Source organism: Humulus lupulus, chromosome 7, assembly GCF_963169125.1.
Source record: "Humulus lupulus chromosome 7, drHumLupu1.1, whole genome shotgun sequence".
NCBI classification, from domain to species: domain Eukaryota; kingdom Viridiplantae; phylum Streptophyta; class Magnoliopsida; order Rosales; family Cannabaceae; genus Humulus; species Humulus lupulus.
Window position 1 is genome coordinate 52,100,947 of NC_084799.1, and position 20,233 is coordinate 52,121,179.

The 20,233-nt window shown below is 36.6% G+C and overlaps 1 protein-coding gene across 1 annotated transcript; it reads left to right on the forward strand.

Annotated features, from left to right (window-relative positions):
- Positions 1 to 850: 850 nt before the first annotated feature.
- LOC133792709 (LRR repeats and ubiquitin-like domain-containing protein At2g30105) lies at positions 851 to 5,668 on the forward strand. The gene is made up of 10 exons (XM_062230612.1): positions 851 to 1,162; positions 1,288 to 1,382; positions 1,673 to 1,831; positions 2,242 to 2,346; positions 2,453 to 2,553; positions 2,993 to 3,130; positions 3,384 to 3,432; positions 3,519 to 3,584; positions 5,111 to 5,230; positions 5,306 to 5,668. Exons 1-10 carry the CDS (start codon positions 988 to 990, stop codon positions 5,414 to 5,416), a joined length of 1,119 nt encoding a protein of 372 aa, XP_062086596.1. The 5' UTR covers positions 851 to 987; the 3' UTR covers positions 5,417 to 5,668.
- Positions 5,669 to 20,233: the final 14,565 nt, after the last annotated feature.

The following is a 20,233-nucleotide window of genomic DNA, read 5'->3' on the forward strand; positions in this document are numbered from 1 at the left end:
ATTAAAATTTTATAGGTAAGATATTTTTTAATGAAAAAATAATTTAATTTATAAAACCATTAAATAATTTTTTTTAAATATCATGAAAATATATATTTTTCATTGTCATATTTGATATTGTTATAAATTAAGTGGTCCAATTTTGTTTTAAGATCGATTCACAATTTTTTGTATTTTATTTATGTATTTTGAAAGAAAAAAGAAATATAAATAGTATTTAGAGACCACAATGATACGATTTGAAATGATTGATGACCTAATTTATACAAAATCAACTTTTAAGACCTAAGTATTACAAAGTGTAAAGAATGAAGACCGGCGAAACCCTTTTGTTTTTAATACTAAAAATTTAAAATTTGAAATTGACGGATAATTTTTGTTCATTATATCATGGGACACTTAATTATGTAATATTAGATGTATTAGTTTATTTCTTCTTTTATTTGAACATTGTTCCATGGTAAAAAATTATACATGGTAAGTATTATTATTATATACATCTGTATATAATCAAGTACCCTATTCTACTAAAATAACTCCAGATTTGTTTCAAATAATTATATCCCTGGGCTCCGTTATAATTGTAGAGCTTAAGTAATTTTGCCAGAAATTTAAGGAATCTTTAGCAAAAATTATAAAATAATATTGCTGCATAACCCCTAATGATATTATGACAATTGCACGTATGCCCCCAATTTTTGTTGTCTTACAGCAATACTTCCTTCCGTTGTAAAAATGTTGCAGTTTTGCTTCATTGCGTTGTAGAAGCGTTGCAGCCGTTAATTGACGACAAGTGAGACCAACATTACATGACAACTTAGTCTGGTAGAAGAACCAATTGTGTTATAAATAGTATATAATAGTGCAGTGAAAAAGTAGCTTTGAAATTGAAGGAGATTGGATTGGAATAGTTGGGTTGGTTTCTGGTAAAAATTGTAGCGAGGGAAGCAAGCGCTAGAACAGAGAAAGAGAAGAGCGAAGACCAGAATGGAGAGTGGAAGCTCAACCGGCGCTGGAGAGGCCACCATAACGATCAACGTCAAGTTCAGCGGGAGATCGTTTCCGATCCTCATATCTCCGGATTCCACCATTAAAGAACTCAAGTCCCTTCTCCAACCTCTCACCAACGTTCTTCCCCGTGGCCAGAAGCTCATTTCCAAAGGTACTTTCTTTCTATAAATTTCTTGGCTTTTCACTATCCAACTTGAGTTTTTCAAAAGCACAAAACTTCTCTTTTGTTTTTGATGTTTGTTGATTGTTGAAATCATGTATGGTCTGTTTTCGTAGGCAAGCTTTTGGTGGATGAAATGACGATTAGGGCTTCGGAGGTCACGAATGGGTCCAAGATCATGCTCATGGCTTCTCAGGGTTTGCACCAAGGGGTATTATATCTGTTTGACTATTTTTTTTTGGTTTTGTTTTTTCAATTTCAATTTTGAGCACTTAAGCGTTGAGAACGAAAAATTCATATGAATTGGAGAGTTCACTTATTTGATAGACCAAACGATTAAAATGAACGAAAGGGAGAATATTGATACAAGAGCTTGTTTTCAGTAATAATATTTAAAGAGCTTGGAAAGATTTGATATCAGTATAAATATCATTCTTTTGAAACTAACAGATACAAGAAATGATATAACCTATTTTTGTTGATTTTTTGGGGGTTAATCAGGACGGTCCTGTCCTTAAACAAGCTCAGACTCGTCCAGTGTCAAGGGCCGGAAATGCTTATAAATCGGCAAAAGAAAGTAAGCCAATTGATGCTGATAAAAGCAGGCAGGATCGATGGAAGGCAACTGGAGTTATAGCATTGTCTGAGTGCAACCTGCAGGTATAAGAATCAATTTTTGTTTGAATGGTCGGTCACTGATCAAAATTAATCTTTTGTGCACTACCATGCTGTTTATCTGGGATGTATTCTTAAATTTGTGCTAATTATATTTCACTTTGATTGTCTTTGCGATACATCAATTTATGCCGATTCATCTTTATGCTACAGATGTAGTTCATTGCATGTTTGTTGAAGACAATTAACAAAGTGAATAACACACATATCATGATATCATTCTGTATTTGTTTTTTCTTAGGCCGCCATTATATAAATCTAATAAGATCTTTCTATTTAATAAAACATTTTAAAGGATATTATTGGGTTTGTATGCTAGCAATTACCTGTAACTGAGTGTTCAGATGGCTTGAGTTTCCAAATAATTCAATCATTGTTATTGATTGCATTTGAAGGCCATACCTGAAGAAGTTTGGGCTTCTGGAAGTGCCAGAGTTCTAGATCTTAGCAACAATGCCATCGAAGAAGTGTCTTTCCCAGTTGGTTCCTTCCATGTGCAGGTATAGATGATTTGTCTCTTTATTTTTATGTATTTACTCTAATCAAAACTATTTGACTATCTTATTGTAAGTTCTAAACATTTCCTTCAATTCTCCTATTGCACAGACATTGTTGTTGAATGCAAATAAGATAACAGATGGATCTATTAGGTGGGAAGGAATGGCATCTATGCGAGATCTAACACTTCTTTCTTTGAATCAAAATCAGTGAGTATAATTTGGGCTTACAAGTACAAATGTTATTTTTTCTTTTTATGAGGTCAAATTTCAAAACAAGTACAAATGGAAAAAGTTGTTCTTGATTTTTCTTTATTACTACTGTCAAGAACCCCAGCCTATGGTTTGAGTGTAATTGGCCCAGGGTTCAATTTTTCTAGATCACCTATCTGGAGAAGGAGTGGGAAGTTCCCACCTATAACTATTACTGGGTTCAGGATTGAGTTGAGTGTTTTATAGAGTTATGTGTAACCTGGGAAATAAAATGAAAGAGTTGTATATTTTGTCACTTCTTTGAAAAATGAGCTTTAGTGGGTGTAATAGAAATAGAGGGGAGGGCCTAATAACCAAATAAGGCATTAACCTAAATCCCAAAGACAGTTCTGAATTTTTTTTTTCTTTCATTCAGTAATAATTTTTTTCCCTTCAGGTTAACCACTTTGCCATCTGCACTGGGTGAGTTGACATCACTTAAGCAACTTTGTGTTGCAAACAACAAGTTGACTGGCCTCCCTAACGAAATAGGACTTCTGAGGCAGCTTGAAGTTTTGAAAGTCAACAGTAACAGGTAATGTTTTGAGTTATCTCATGTCTGTTTACTTGTTTTTTTATCATGTGGGGGGTTATCACAAAAACTGAAATTGCATCGTTGCATGTAAACATGGGAAGCACAAGATAATTTATATCTATCTTTCTGATGATCTTTTTGACTCTTTGGAAAATATAATTCTGTAATAATAATATTTTGTTTAACACAATGATTCTAGAGCCATTCTGCTAACCTTGACATTTTTTTATTAATGTTACACCTCTTGGCTCAGGATAACCGAAATTCCTGCATCCATTGGGGATTGCAGTGCTCTTATTGAGGTATTACATTTGATTCCATTTCGTTGAATCTCTCTCTGGATATGGTTTTTTGTCTGTCTGCTTGATTTTCTTCTGGCATAATGCAGGTTGATCTTACAGCAAACTTTCTGTCTGAGTTGCCTGATACATTTGGCAATTTGCATAATTTGAAGGTCCGTGCTTCTTTTGACCTATGATTGTGTCTATTTCTGCCATTGACGAAACAATAAATACTTTTCTCTCCTTTTGGAGAGCGTGAGAATTAACTGAAAATGAACAGCGACATTGACAAATTTTTTTTTTTTATTATTATAAATGGGTAATGCGCTTAACACTACTTGATTATTGTATTCTTAAAGTGCTCAACACTACTTAATGTGATATAAAGCTATTGGTACAATTCAATATTGAGTCCCACGTAAATAAGATATGTGAGATCCAATATTGAATTTCTCAAATAGCAGTATGCCAAATCAATTAGTGTTGGGCACCTTAAGATGTCCCTTAGCATTACTAATATGGTATTCGATATAAAAAATATTAAGGGCTTTACATTTTAATAGCAGTATTGAACTCGTTAGTGCATCATAAAATGTAGTGCTTAAGCAATATATTACTATTTAGGCTTTGAGAGAAGAAACTTTTATTCACATTGATCATGTGGGTCCCGTAATAGCATGCCCAATTGGGTTGCATGGGATTATTATTATCGGAGTAATTAGTGGCAAAAACATCTTCATCTTTGCATTCTTATACACATAACTCTCAATTATTATTTTTTCGGTGAAACCTCCCTATCTACTATTCGTTAGCAAATTTAAGATAACGTCCATTCTAGTCCGTTAACTGCCACAGTAAACAATCCAGGTCCAGGTTATTTATTTATTTATATATTATAAAAATTATTTAAAAATAATAAAAAAATTAAAAATGATTTAAAATTAAAAAATTATAAATTAAAAAAATATTTATTTTATAAAATTAAAAACTTATTTTAATTTTGTTTTCTTTCTTTTTTTTATTCCTTCTTTTTCTTTTTCTTCTTCTTCTTCTTTCTGCCCAGATCTCTCTCTCGATCTCCCTCCCTCTCTCTCTCGATCTCACTCCTTCTCTCTCTCTCAATCTCCCTTCTCTTTTTCTTCTTTCTTTCTTTTTTTCTTTTTTCTTTTTCTTCTTTTGCCCAGATCTCCCTCCTCTCTCTCTCTCCCTCTCTCTCTCTCTCTCGCTCTGAGGTCGGCGAAGATGGTGGCTTGGAAGGCTGAGAGTTGCGTGGGTGGATCTGCAGAAAAAAGTAGAAAAAGAAAAGGGGAGGAAGGAGGAAGAAGAGAGAAAGAAGAAGAAGAAGAGAGGTTATCGGGGAGAGAGAAATTTGATTTATTTGATTTTTTGTTCTGTTTCTTTTTTAACTTTTTTTAGTTTTTAGTTATTTTAATTTAAAATAATTAATAAAGATGGTGTGGACGAATAAGAGCTCGTCACATGTGTTAATACATATTCATAATAAAAGATAATGGACTAAACAAATTGGAATTTTAGATTTGCTAATGGAACTTTAAATTAGGTTTTACCAGCGAAAAAAAAGAATTAAGTGTTAAATGTAAAATATGCAAAGATAAGGGAGTGTTATTGCTAATTACTCTTATTATTACTATTTGGTGTAGCTTTTGACCATTACTTTACTCTTTCCTACTATGTGCAGTCATTACGTCTAGGTAACAATGGACTAAAGTCCCTTCCTTCCACCCTTTTCAAGATGTGCCTACAGCTGACCACATTGGATTTACACAATACTGAAATCACAACGGATATCCTTCGTCAGGTTTGTGTACTCTACTGGCAATTTTTCTTAGTAAATCTAAAATTTACTAAATTATTGTAACTTATTCACTTGCAGATTGAAGGATGGGAGAGTTTTGATGAGCGTCGACAATCAAAGCATCAGAAGCAATTGGATTTTCGCGTCATCCACTCTGCTGATTTTGATGAAGGTGCTGATAAAAAGTGACGTCCCCTGAATCGTATTTACTACTGCACCAGAGGTTGTTGGTCGAAGCTAGCCGTTGTACTCGAAGCTAAAAGAATACAGTAGGACTCTATACTCTCTTTTGTTGGATTACCATACTATGTATATCGCTTGATACATTTGGTATCCAGAAACCAGAAAGGTTAAAAATGAAATAGTAACTGATTTGATACAACTTTTTCTTGTAATTGAAATTCTGAATTATTTTTACTATTGGAATATTTAAGACGATGATGCACAAGTCTTTTCTACTGCGTGTAGCTTTTTTTTCTAAAGGAACTACATGTAGCTCTATAATACTTCAGTTTTTTTTATCAAAATAAATTTTATTAGCACGAAACCAACTACACTCTGGGAGGCAAATCTGAGCAGATGCACAAAAATGGATATCCCCATCCCAAAACTAAAGAAGTACAATTATTGTGACTGTAATGAGCAAGGCAATCAGCTACCTTGTTAGTATGCCTAATAGAATGAAAAATCTCTACACAAGTAGAAAAAAGAAGATGTTGACTAATCTCCTCAAGCACGGGACCCCAATCTAATAAACATAAATGATTGTCATTTAGACTATGCATAATCTTCTCGTAGTCAGAAGTGAGGGAAAAGTTGGTAAGACCAATTCGAGAGCTTGATGAAACCCAAGGAGTATGGCCATAGCTTCAGCAACTTCAACTTTCCTGAAACCAAGATGAAACTCAACAGCCGCAGTAAGAACATGGCCCCTGTAGTCCCTAATAACCACACCTAAGCCATAACCTTTTCCATTAACATCAATAGCTGCATCACAGTTTATAAGAACAGAGCCTTCAAAAGGATAAGTCCACCGAGGTTGCCTCTTAACCTTATTAACAAGGTCTTTATCCTTGTTGAAATTACTTTGGTGCAAAAAAGATAAACCCCAATCAACTGAGGCCTTCACAGTAGGCACAAACGTAGCATGAACATCTTTATTCTTTCTATTCCACACGATCCAACAAATAACTATGAAAATCAGACACTTAGAAGAAGAAAAGAAATGAAAAGCCTCTAGAATACTTTGCATAACATCAGGACATGTATATCATTTTACACGATCATACAGCCCTACCATTTTCCAAACTTGTTTAGCATCCGAATAGTGCCATAAAATATGGACCATAGTTTCTTCTGCGGCCGATAGATAATAGCGAGAACAACAAGTATCAATGGCTATACCTCGATGAAGAATATTACATTTGGATGGGTGTAAAGAAATGAGAATATGCAGGACATGCCAGCAATCCTCACCATAGCAGAGTGATGATTAAAGATTCATTATCTCTGTGGTCCCAACTATATCATCACCTAATGATTGTAAAAAATTGTTTTTTGTGCCATAACAAATTCTGTTACATTTTCTTCTATGTGTTAGGAGACTAAAGGTTGCCATATATTTGTAATGATCTCTTTTTGCAATATAAATAGAATTCTAGACCTCAGCTATATTTTGAGCTGAGTATATTCTTTTCTTACCCTACACAAATTGTATATTCTCTCTTGGTATCAGAGCAAGGCTTGATCCTAGCTGCCATGTCGTCGCGGGGAATAACACCTCCGTTCAAGATGTTTATGCAAAAAGAGATGGGTCTTCACCAGCTGCTGCTGCTCCGATGGGGTCAACAAACTCTGTTCAGAGTACTACCTCTACTTCCAGCTCAAACTCAGCTCTGATATCACCTTTCGGCAACACCCTCAGTCAGCTGTTTGTCCTAAAATTGGACAGGAACAATTACACCCTCTAGAAAACCATGGTGTCGACAATCATCAGAGGTCGCAGACTCTACAGCTTCCTAGATGGAACCAGAACATGTCCGGCTGAACAAATACCAGTGAGCATCACCACTAACGACGAAGCTCCGAGTTCAAACCTCCAACCCAACCCAAAATATGAGAATTGGATGGGTTGGTTGTACAGTTCAATGACAGGGAGCATTGCTTCTGAGGTCATGGGTTGTACCACTGCCGCTGGACTATGGTGAGCCTTGGAGACTCTTTATGGTGCATACTCGAAGTCCAAGATGGAAGAAACACGAACCAAACTGCAAACAACACGCAAAGGGAAATGACGATGCTATAATACCTTCGTCAAATACGAACCTGGGCTAATGTGTTAGCCATTGCAGGTAGTCCTTACCTTGAGTATCATTTAATTACTAACGTATTGAATAGTTTGGATCCAGAGTATTTGTCAATCGTGTTTCAACTGGAGGCTCGCACAAATCTTACATGGTTGAAGCTTCAAGATATCCTACTGAGCTTTGATAGTCGTTTGGAGCGTCTTAATGATCTTTCATCTTCTTCGAAGCTTATGAAAGATCTTGCATCACCAACGACAAATTTTGCTAACAAAGCTACTCCACCTGGTAACCGTGGCCGAGGTTCAAACCCAAATGCATCCTCTGGTGGTCGAGGTTACAGTCCTGGACAATCTCGTGGAAATGGAAGAGGTGGACCTAGGTCTCGAGGTTGAGGAGGACGTAATACAGGTTCAAGTTCACGCCCAACATGCCAAGTGTGTGGGAAATATGGCCATAGTGCAGCTTTCTGCTACAATCGGTTTGATGAAGCTTTCATGGGATCGGATCCTAGAAACCAACCACCATCACAGAGTTCAAATCCCTCAGCCTTCACTGCATCATCTGACACTATCGACCACACTGCCTGGTTTGCTGACAGTGGTGCTAGTAACCACCTCACATCAGATGTGAACAATTTGAACCAACACACTGCCTATGGATGTAAGGACAAACTTATTGTTGGAGATGGTAACCAACTTTCAATCTCTCATGTTGGGTCTAGCTATTTAGCGACAAACTCAAACAAACCTCTAATTCTTACAGACTTATTACATGTTCCAAAAATAGCCAAAAATCTTATTAGTGTGTCAAAATTAACTACTGATAATGATGTGATAATGGAATTCCATTCTAACTGTTGTTTTGTGAAGGACAAGCTCACAAGGAAGGTGCTACTCCAAGGGACACTTAGAGATGGCTTGTACCAACTACATACCACTTCATCCTCACCAAAACCATTTTCATTTTCAGCTACAGTCAGGCATTCCAAGCCTAGTTGTTTTACTGGTTTTTCTGTTTCCTCTAAGTCTGATATAAATCGACCTGTGGTCGATGAGTCTTTACTTTCCAAAAAAGATGTTTGGCATAGGCGCTTAGGCCATCCATCCTCCCGTGTCTTGAAGCAAGTTTTGGCTTCCTCTAATGTAAAAGTTTCACTTAATGAGAAAGATTTTTTTTGTGATGCATGTCAGTTAAGCAAGTCTCATTCTCTCCCTTTTACCATTTCCTCAAGTAAAGCCACAAACATACTAGAGCTTATTCACACAGATCTGTGGGGACCTGCCCCAGGCTCGTCCAACACTAACTATCGCTTTTACATTCATTTTATTGATGACTTCAGCAGGTTCACTTGGTTGTATCCTCTCAAACTTAAATCGGTTGCCTTAGCAACTTTCACTCACTTCATGAATCTGGTTGAGAATCTGTTTGATAGGAGAATTAAAACCATTAGATTAGATTTGGGGGGGGGGGGGGGGGGGGGGGGTGAGTATCTTTCTTTTGGGAAAATAGTCCAGGATAGTGGGATTATTTTTCAACATTCTTGCCCTCATACCTCAGCCCAAAATGGTAGGGCTGAGCGCAAACATAGACACATAGTCGAAATGGGGTTGACTTTCTTAGCTCAAGCTTCCATGCCCTTGAAATATTGGGTGGATGCCTTCCAAACTGGTGTCTATTTAATCAACAGACTTCCTACTCCGGTTCTGCATCATAGGTCACCTTTTGAAGTCCTATTCAACAAAAAACATGATTACCTTTTTCTCAAAACCTTTGGAGCTGCTTGCTTTCCTTGCATCAGGCCTTACCATGACCATAAGTTTAGCTTTAGATCCCTAAAATGCGTTAACCTTGGTTTTAGTGAGTCCTTTAAGGGCTACAAATGTCTAAGCTCCACTGGTAGAGTCTACATATCTAGACATGTCACTTTCAATGAGCTCGAGTTTCCCTTTACCCATGGTTTTCTTAACAACTATCAACAAGAAAAAGAAGTCTCTATCTCCCCAACACTCTAGCTCCCTCTTCCTATTATCTTCTCATCAACACCCTCCACTTCAACTCTTTCAGAACCACCTCACACCCCTCTCAGCTCATCTGAAATGTCTCCTGGAGTAGCATCGGCCACCTATCCTTCGCAGGCAACCAGTGCACCTGAGGTAAATTCTTCTCCATCTCCATCTTTTGCCACTAATATTGTTGATCCTGAGATTGTCTCAGGTGCCTCTGGCTCTCATACTTACAACTGCTCCTCATCTCCACCTTTTGATGCTCGTATTCGACCCTCTCACCCTATGATCACACGGGCTAAAGTCTACCTTGGTCAGTCCCAATGGCACTCTGATCTTGCTGAACCTTCTTTTGTCACCGCTGCTCTTGCCATTGAGGGATGGTATTGTGCTATGTCTTGCCATTGAGGGGTGGTATTGTGCTATGGAGGAAGAAATCCAGGCTTTACAAGCTAACAAAACATGGTCCCTTGTTCCTGCTGCTCCTCACTATAATTTGATAGGAAACAAGTGGGTTTTCAAGGTTAAGACCAATCTGGATGGCTCTTTCCAAAGGTTTAAGGCATGTTTGGTTGCTAAAGGTTTTCACCAATGACCTGGGATAAATTTTGGTGAGACTTTCAGCCCTGTTGTCAAGGCATCTACTATTTGAATTATCTTAACCATTGCAGTGTCAAAGCAATGGCCAATCCGTCAACTTGACATAAATAATGCCTTCCTAAATGGCTATTTGGAAGAGGATGTCTATATGACACAACCTGAGGCATTCATAGACAAGAACAAGCCATCACATGTTTATAAGCTGCACAAGTCTTTATATGGCTTGAAACAAGTGCCAAGGGTGTGGTTTGATTGACTGAAACACACACTACTGTGCTGGGAATTTTAGAACTCAAAGGTAGATAATTCCTTATTTTTCTACAACAAGAATCAAGTGATAATCCTAGTACTAATTTATGTAGATGACATTATAGTCATGAGGAACAACGCTGGAAGGCTTACTCAGTTCATTGCTTTACTCAAAAAAAGCTTCACTCTAAAAGATCTAGGACCACTCAACTTCTTCCTTGGAATTGAGGTGTTCTGAGATGAAACAGGCCTCTACTTAACACAGTCAAAATACATTGAGGAACTTTTGCAAAGGTACAAAATGATGAATCTAAAACCAGTTCCTACTCCAATGGTGGCTGGAAAACCACTCTCTTTGACAGATGGAGAAAAGCTTGCAAATCCCACGGTGTACAGGAGCTTACTTGGAGCATTACAGTATCTATGCCATACTCGATCAGACATAGCTTTTACAGTCAACAAACTAAGTTAGTTTTTGCAAGAACCTACAACTATACACTGGAGTGGAGCAAAGAGGATACTGAGGTATCTCAAAGGTACTGTCAGCCATGGTATTCATTTTGGTGTAAGTTACACTCTAAACTTAGTTGGCTATTCAGATGTGGATTGGGCTTGTTGTCCTGGTGATAGGAAGTCAGTGGCTGGGTATTGTGTCTACTTTGGGGATTGTCTAGTCTCATGGTCATCTAACAAACAGGCGGTGGTTTCCAGGTTAAGCACTGAATCAGAATACAGGGCCCTGGCTCAAGTTGCATCAGAAATAACTTGGATTGAGTGCCTACTCAAATAACTAAAATTTCCTCTGACTTCCATGACAATTACATGGTGTGACAACATCAGTGCTGCTGCCTTGGCTTCAAACCCAGTTTATCATGCTCGAAAAAAGCACATAGAGCTTGTTATTCATTTTGTTAGGGACAAGGTTCTAAAGAAGGAATTGGAAGTAAGATATATACCTACAAGTGATCAAATAGTTGACTGTTTAACGAAAGGATTGACTCATGAGAGATTTCAGTTCTTGATTTCCAAACTTGGAGTTCAATACGTCTTCACCCCTGCGTTTGAGGAGTGGTGTAAAGAAATGAGAATATGCAGGACATGTCAGCAATCCTCACCTCAGCAGAGTGATGATTAGAGATTCATTCTCTCAGTGGTCCCAACTATATCATCACCTAATGATTGTAAAAAAAAAATTTTTGTGCCATAACAAATTCTGTTACATTTTCTTCTACGTGTTAGGCGCCTAGAGGTTGCCATATATTTGTAATGATCTCTTTTTGCAATATAAATAGAATTCTAGATCTCAGCTATATTTTGAGCTGAGTATATTCTTTTCTTACCCTACACAAAGTGTATATTCTCTCTATGGGAGCCAGTTGTGACATGGTTTCTAAAAAAAGATCTTAATCTTAGGAGGGAGTTTGCATTTCCATAAGTGAGACCACCACTTTTGCATAATCTCTATATTGGAAGTGCTAGCATTATCGAGCAAATTAGACGCCACCCAGTGGCCACTTTTAACATTATACTCTCCTCCAACTGAATGGTGCCAAATAAAAGCACCTTCAACAGAGATAGGATAGTAAGGAATTCCTAGGATCCACGACACATCATCTTTATGAAAAAGCTTCTCAATTATCTCAGTATCCCAGGAGCCAAATTCAGTCTTTAATAAACTCACCATTGAGTTACGAGCAACCTGCGGTAAAGTTCTGAGACGAAAAGTAGATGGTCGTGGCAGCCATTTATCTTCAAAAATTCTTACAATAGAACCCCCTCCAACCCTCCATTGAGCACTGCAAGAATTATTTTGCGACCCCAAAGTATACTACGCCATAGAGCAGAATTGTAAGAGCTTGTTTTAGCCACTAAGAAATTACCATCCACAAAATAACATTCTTTTAAAACTCTAGCCATAAAAGAGTGAGGATTCCTTATAATTTTCCAGCCTTGCTTAGAAAGAAGAGCTTTGTTAAACAACTCTAAATTTATGAAACCCAGACCTCCACTTTTTTTTTATGCTTGCACAAAAACTCTCACTTACACCAATGGAGCTTTCTTTTATTAACCGAAGCACCCCACCAAAAACGAGCTGCCATAGAGTGAATATCCTTAATAATTCTTTTCGGGATCTTAAAACAACTCATTATATAGTTGGGCATTGCTCGAATAATAGTTTTTGTGAGAATCTCCCTCCCTCCTTGAGAAAAAAGAAAAGCTTTCCAGCCTTGAAGTTTGTTCCGAATTTTCTATTTGAGCATGCTAAAAACTTCCTTTTTGTTTCTGCCAATAAATGTAGGAAGACCCAAGTATCTGTAACGACCCGACTATTTCTAAGACCTCGAACCATTAAAAAATACTATGACATAGCTACTAATTTGAATACAATACATAAGAAATAACATAACTTTATTTAAAAATCAAAATATTGTACCAAATACAAAATAATGTAAAAATATAAAATGTGATATGATATGGGATCCCATTGTTTATAAAACATAAAACATAAACTTTAATTGTTTAAATTCTAAATGTGGAAATACATCAAAACATAATTTAAAAGACTAAAAAAAAACATTATCCTCGATCTTCACGCAGTCCATTCATCCTCAATACATATGCCAAGCTGCCACGAATCCTCCAGCCTTCCATATTCATTTTCCTGCATCATGCTAAAAATAAAGGAATGGGCCTAATGCCCAGCAAGGAAAATCTACTAACAACATATATCATAAATCATAAACATAAGACTATATCATAAACATATACTATAAAACGTATGACTATAAAAACGTATATCATATAGGACTACAATATTAAATGCCATTAACTCATTAACATAGTGTGTGATAAAACCATCTAGGTCATTTGTCTACTAATCAAGGTAGGTTAGATCACACTATAGTATATGATAACCCATCTAGGTCCCCTGTCTACTAATCGAGGTAGGGTAAATCATAACTCTAAACCATGAAAATGAATAAAAATTCTTGGGGCTTGCTATCTAAGCAAGTCATATGCCCAAGCGACTACAAAACATATTCTTGGGGCTTGCTATCTAAGCAAGTCATATGCCCAAGGACTACAACATAAAACATAAAATAACATAAACATATAAACACATATAACTTATCCTATTTTCATTACCAAAAATCGGGATATGGAGACAAGAACGGGATTTGGAACACTCCTAAAACCAACAGTAAGAATGGTAAGTTTCTAATGAAAATAGATGAAAAGAAAACTAAACCATCCGAGTAGAAACTTACCGAAAAGAATCTTAAGTTTCAAGAAACTTAAACACCTAATCAAGAATCATAAACAAGAGTTAGGATTTGAAAGAAAATAAAAGAAAACTAAAGAACTATGAAAAACTAAACTTAAGGATAAGAATACCTTGAATGATCTTATGATTTGATCTATACATCAATACCGAAATAACTCTATATCTCACTTCCCAAGTGTTTAGAAAAGCTTATTTTGGAGAAGCTTTTTAACCCAAAACCCAGTGTTTCTCTCTATAGTAACCTTAGCAACTTGGAAGCTCTGAAGAATGCTTGAAGAATGAAGAAAATGGCTGAGTATTGGGTCCTATTTATAGAGTTCAAGGAGTAAAACTCACCCCTTTTAATTTGAATAAATAAATGAATATAAAATGAAAAAGACTTGAATTTTTGTTCAACAGACGCCCAGAACTCAGTCAAACTCGTTCAAAGGCAGGTCCAAGTGGTTAAGGCTATTTTTAAAATTAAAAATCCTCAAGATTAAAAAATAATGCACCAGGGGCGATATATCGCCTACCCTAGGCGATATATCACCTAGACCATTTTCTCGAGCCTTGTTCGTTCGTTCGTGCGAAGTCGATGTGTTTTCCGTATCTTCCGTAGGCGATATATCGACATACGTTGATATATCAAACATGTATTTGGAATTTTTCAGCATATTTTGAATTGATTAAACATCTTTAACTGAGTCAAAACGTGATCCTAACATCTACTAGAATGTTCTAGAGCTTCTGGATCTTTCTTTTATTTAAACTATTCATCAAAAATACTTAAATCCTTAATAAAAATGATTATGACAAGTGTCACATTCTTAATAATTGTATCTAAACCTTAGGTTATAATAATTAATATTTCTAGGACCAACAATATTAATCAAACCTTATGTTATAATTAATATTTCTATACTATAGGTTAAACTTATAAAATCCATAATTGTTGCTATGAGTTTCCAACTAAATCCCGACTTGAACCAAAATCCACAGAAACTAACATACTACAAACTATACTAACTACTACTACCATCTAGCTAAGTAAAATTATGGGACACTATAGTATCGGGAATGATTATGAACCAACTTAACACCCAAAAAATCTAAAAGACCAGTTCCAACATCATTGGCCACTTTGCACCCTACACATAATTCTGATTTCTCAAAGTTGATAATCTGCCCAGACAGCGTAGAATAGCGACTTAAAATTCCTTTCAAAACCTTACATTCTTCAAAGTTATCTCCCAAAAAAATAAAGCAATCATCGGCAAAAAACAAATGAGAGACGTGGAGCCCATTTTGCCCAAAATGAATACCATCAATTAATATATTTCAATTTGCCTCCTGAAAAAGACATGAGAGACCTTCCGAACAAAGAAGAAATAAGGAGATAGAGGATCTCCTTGCCGAAGACCTCTCTTAGGGACAACTTTACCTCTAGGTTCTCATTAATAAGCACTAATTAAGGCACAGAAGTCACACATCTCATTATTTTTCAGATCCATTCCTCCTCATAACACAACCACCTTCGCATCATTTCCTCAATAAAAGCTCATTCAATTCGATCATAAGCTTTCCACATGTCAAGTTTAAGGGAAATTTTCACACCAATACTGAAGCGCCCTTGCTTCATACAATGAAGGCCTTCAAAACAGATGATAGCATTGTATTGAATCAAACGAACCCTAATAAATGCACTTTGTTCTTCAGAAATAACTGTAGACATACTATCCTTCATTAAGTTTTCCAACTCCTAATATGATTAAGTACTTTTTTTAGCGTGCCGGGAGGGCATGTGGGGTAATTATGTGAATTATATTATTATATGATTGAGAAATCATGATTATGTGTATTAAATATACTTAAAGATCTGCTTATGTTAAAAAAGAAAATTTTCGTAAATTTGACTCGTTGATGGTATATTTATAATTTGTATGTGCTATGTGCTTGAGACCACATTATTATGTAGAAATATGCGATATCCAGCATGAGTGGATCATTTCGAGAAGTTTTAGTGGACAAGTCACAACGGGGATAAATACCCGACTCGGGTCGAGCCAAGAGGTATTTTGGGAATTTATACATTTGGAGAGTTTTGGTAAAATAAAATTAAGTAGTAGAATAATTATGCTTGATGGATTAGTTGATAAATTTGGAAATTAGTGGTGTAATTAGATTTTTAGAAAAATGACCAAAATGCCATTGTGGTTAGTTTTGAGGTCAAGTTAATGTGATGGAAAAATGGTCTTTTGGCCAAGAGATTGGGAAAAATTGGCTAAGTGTTGAGGGAAACCAGAAATTCACGTTCAACACTCACCCTCACCTTCTAGCTTTCTCTTTTTTTCTTCTTAACATAGCTCACCCAAAGTGAAGAGGCCATACTTGGAAGATTTCTAGAGGAATTGAGCTTCAAGGAGAAGGACACCAACTGCTAGGACTTGGTATTAGCTTAGGGGATTCGAATTTCCAACTGCGAGGTATGGATTTCTTCTCCCTTGTTCTTGAGTTAGTTGCTTGTTCTTGATGGAACTTTTGAGAAGTTTGAGTTTGATTTTGATAATTCGTGGATCTAGGTTGTGTAGGTGTGTATATTGGTGATATGAATTGAATTGTTAACTGTTTTAGATGTTTAATTGTTGGTAAATTTTTAAAACCAAGGTTGAATTTTCAGATTTGGAGCAAAAGTTTGAGTTTAGAACTCAAAGTTCCAATTCATGTGTTTGATTGGGATTTGTGGTTTGGTTGGGGTTTAAATGATGTATAAAGTGTATTGTATGTGCCTTGAGGTTTGAATTTTGAGTTTTGGGGTTGGATTGGTACTCTGAAATCGCAGGTTTCAATTTGGGGAAGAACACAAAAATCTGGGCTGTGATTTGAGTTTCTAGGGACCTAGCGCGACCGCGCTAGTGCCCAGAAAGCATGTTTTATGATTTTTGGGAATTATGCTTGGGGTTTTAAGGATCTATTTTGGGAGCACACTTAAGGGCTTATGGACGATTCCATTACCGTGTTGAATGGAATTGGATGCCCCGAGAGCTAGGGTTTAGTTTTGGAATCCATGACTTAATTCCTGATGAGGGTATCATTAGTGATGTGACTAGGGTTTCTGAGGGGCTCGTGGAAAGGATTGCACTCGAGGTCGCTCCGTCTCCCACACAGGACTCGAGGTAAGAAAACAGGCATATGCACATAGAGCAGGGCATTTTTTTGATTATGTTGGGATGCAGTTATGCCCGTATATCTGAATTTGTTAGGGATGAGTTCCTCTTTATGCATAATGTTGTTTGCTATGCTTATTTGTGTTGAATTGTCTATGAATGATCGACATGGTCCGTATTCGGTTATAATCATGCAGAATGTAGGCCGTGATGGCTGGGCCACCATGGGAGTGTTGTACACACTCACTATTGAGATTGGTTAAATACACGGTGAAATTTTTTAGGCACGAAAAGGTGCTAAAACAATAACTATTCCACAAAAGTCAACATGTGAAAGTTGTCTTTCAGTATAGACATTTATAAATCAATTTTTTGGGTCCAAAATGTTTATTTGGAGTACATAAGAGTACCCAAGAAGTTTGGGAGCATTTGGAGGTGTTTGACAAGTCTTACAGTGCCCAAACAGAGGCGTCGACGATGCGTCGCTCCTAGGTGGCGCTGTGTCACCAAAATTTTGAAACCCTTGGCTGAGACGGACCAGGCGATGCATCGCCTGGTGCCAGGTGATGTGTCGCCTAGGCTGTTACGAAAAGTCCATACAGTTACGTAAATAACCTCCAAAACTCAAATTTAAATGCTCTAGTCTCATTGATTGACCCTAATCAGGATCCTATACTATTTAAGGGGTTTTATGAGTTAATTGGTAAATTGATCACTCACCCCTGTCTCTCTCTAAAAGATTACCCCTCTCCCTCTAGCTTCAAGATTACTAGTTTTCTCCAAGATCTTCATCAAGAAAGCTTGGCTTGTATGAAGGATCAAGGCTTGTGTATCCCAATTTTATTCCATTGTTGTAGCTTCAAGCATTTTCATAGAGAAGGCTAGGAATAGAGATTTTTGGACAACAAATCTTCATTTGTGTCAAGCCTTTCAACTATTGTGTTTCACATAAAATCATAGCTTGTGATTTTATGTTCCTAGGGTTTGTTCTTCAAGGAAGGTCCACTCTAAACTCTTATCTTATTGTGTTTATGTAATTTGTGTTTAACTATTCTCAAAGATTGATTTAATTGTATCTTTTGTCTTGAGTTGTACCACAAACTAAAGGTTATCTATAGCCTAATCCCCAACATTACCTTTATTTTTTGTCAAAGTTTGTGTATTTCTAAAGGATTTTGTACTAATTAAAGTCATGGAAGAAAGCTCATCAATCTCAGCCCTCAAGTTCATGTTTAAAGATCTAGTTAGACTAGATAGGTTTGATGGCTCAAACTTTGTAAGATGGTAAGACAAGAAGATCAGGTTTCTCCTCACAACATTGAAAGTTCACTGCATTCTTGACAAAGACTTGAAGGCTTTGGAGCCTCCAAAGGATGGTGGTTCTCAAGAAGTGATCAAAGAAAGAAAGAAAAGGGAAGAAGATGAACTCATTTATAGAGGCCACATACTCAATGCTTTGTTGGATCGCCTCTATGATCTCTACACAAACACTACATCGGCAAAGGAGATATGGGAAGCTCTTGAGAAGAAATACAAAACCAAAGAAGAAGGTACCAAGAAATTCCTTATCACTCAATACATGGAATTTAAATTCTTTGATGTTAAACGCTCACTTCCCCAAGTACACGAGCATCAAGTTATTGTGAATAAGTTGTCTACTCTTAAGATAACATTGTCGAAACCCTTCATTGTGGGAGGGATTATAGCCAAACTAAATCCATCTTGGATAGTCTATAAGAAGAAGATTCTCCATAAGAATGAAGAGATATCTTTGGAAGAAATCTTAAAACACCTAAGGATTGAAGAAGAGTCTCAGTCTAGAGACAAGAGTATGGAAGAGTCCAATGTTGGGACATCCAAGGATAATGCCATACAGAAACCCTCTCAATCCAAAAGTAAGACTCACAAGAAACCCCAATCAAAGAAAGATACTCATCTAGCTCCAAGGAAGAATGAAGCGAAATTCAAGGGTGTAAGAGGTCGTTGTTTTGTTTGTGGCAAGAGTGGTCACATGGCTAGAGAATGCAAGTATAGAAAACCCCATAACCTTGGATCCGAAGTCAACACAACCAAATAGGAGTTGGTTGCAACTTTGAGTGAGGTGAATTACATCCAAGGAAAGGTGCAAGGGCGATGGTATGAAACTTGTGCCACCATTCATGTAGCCTATGATAGAGATGTCTTCAAGACCTTTGAGGAATCAAAGGATGGGAATGAGATCCAAATGGGGAATGAGCAAAGGTCCAAGGTGTTGGGCAAGGGGAATATTGATGTTTACTTCACATCCGGAAAGAAGGTTCTCTTGACCAATGTGTTGCATGTTCCGGATATGAGTAGGAACCTTATGAGTGGGCATTTGTTCAGCAAATCGGGCATCAAAGCGATGTTTGGGGCCAACAAGCTAATTCTATCCAAAGGCAATTACTTTGTGGGAAAATGGTATGTGTGTGATGGAATGATAAAATTGTGTACCAAAGACAATGGTTTTGATAATAATGCACACTCATCTTCCTATTATGTGCTTGGTTTTGATTCTATTACTTTGTGGTATAATAGACTTTCTCATATAGGATTTAGTACAATAAATGAGTTATCAAATGTGGTTTAATTGCATGCAATGATGTTGAGCATGATAAATGTTAATTATGTGTTAAATCCAAGATGGTAAAGAGACATTTTCCTAGTGTTGAAAGGAAAACTAACTTGTTAGATATGATACATAGTGATTTATGTGAATTGAATGGAATAATTACTAGAGGATGACATAGGTATTTTATTACCTTCATTGAAGATTTTTCTAGATTCACATATGTATACTTGCTTAAGAATAAGGATGAGGCCTTTAGCATGTTTAAAATCTATAAAGCCGAAGTTGAAAATCAATTGGAAAAGAAAATAAAAGGGATTATAAGTGATAGGGGCGGTGAATATTTTTCCAATGAGTTTAATGTGTTTTGAGAGATGCATGGCATTATACATGAATGTACATCCCCTTATACTCCCCAAAAAAATGGTATAGCAGAAAGAAAGAATAGGACATATGTTGAAATGATTAATGTTATGCTATTACATGCGAATTTGAGTTTTGTGTTATGGGGAGAAGCCTTGCTTACCGCATGTCATATTCTAAACTGGAATCCTCTAAAGAAGAATCAAATTTCACCATATGAGATATGGTAAGGAAAGAGGCCAAACCTAGGGTATTTCAAAGTGTGGGGGTGTCTTGCTTATTGCAACGGAACCTAAAAGGACCAAGTTGGGCCCAAGGGCCATCAAATGTGTGTTTGTAGGCTATGCCTCAAATAGCAAGGCATATAGGCTATTAGACTTGGAGTCTAATGTGATAACTGAATCAAGAAAAGTGGAGTTCTTTGAAAGTTTGTTGTATAAAAACAATAAGCCTTAAGAACCAATCT

Coding starts and splice junctions, on each gene's coding strand:
- LOC133792709 (XM_062230612.1), top strand. CDS start 988: ATGGAGAGTGGAAGCTCAACCGGCGCTGGAGAGGCCACCATAACGATC. Junction 2,554..2,992: donor CTTTCTTTGAATCAAAATCA/GTGAGTATAATT, acceptor TTTTCCCTTCAG/GTTAACCACTTTGCCATCTG. Junction 3,433..3,518: donor ATTGCAGTGCTCTTATTGAG/GTATTACATTTG, acceptor GGCATAATGCAG/GTTGATCTTACAGCAAACTT.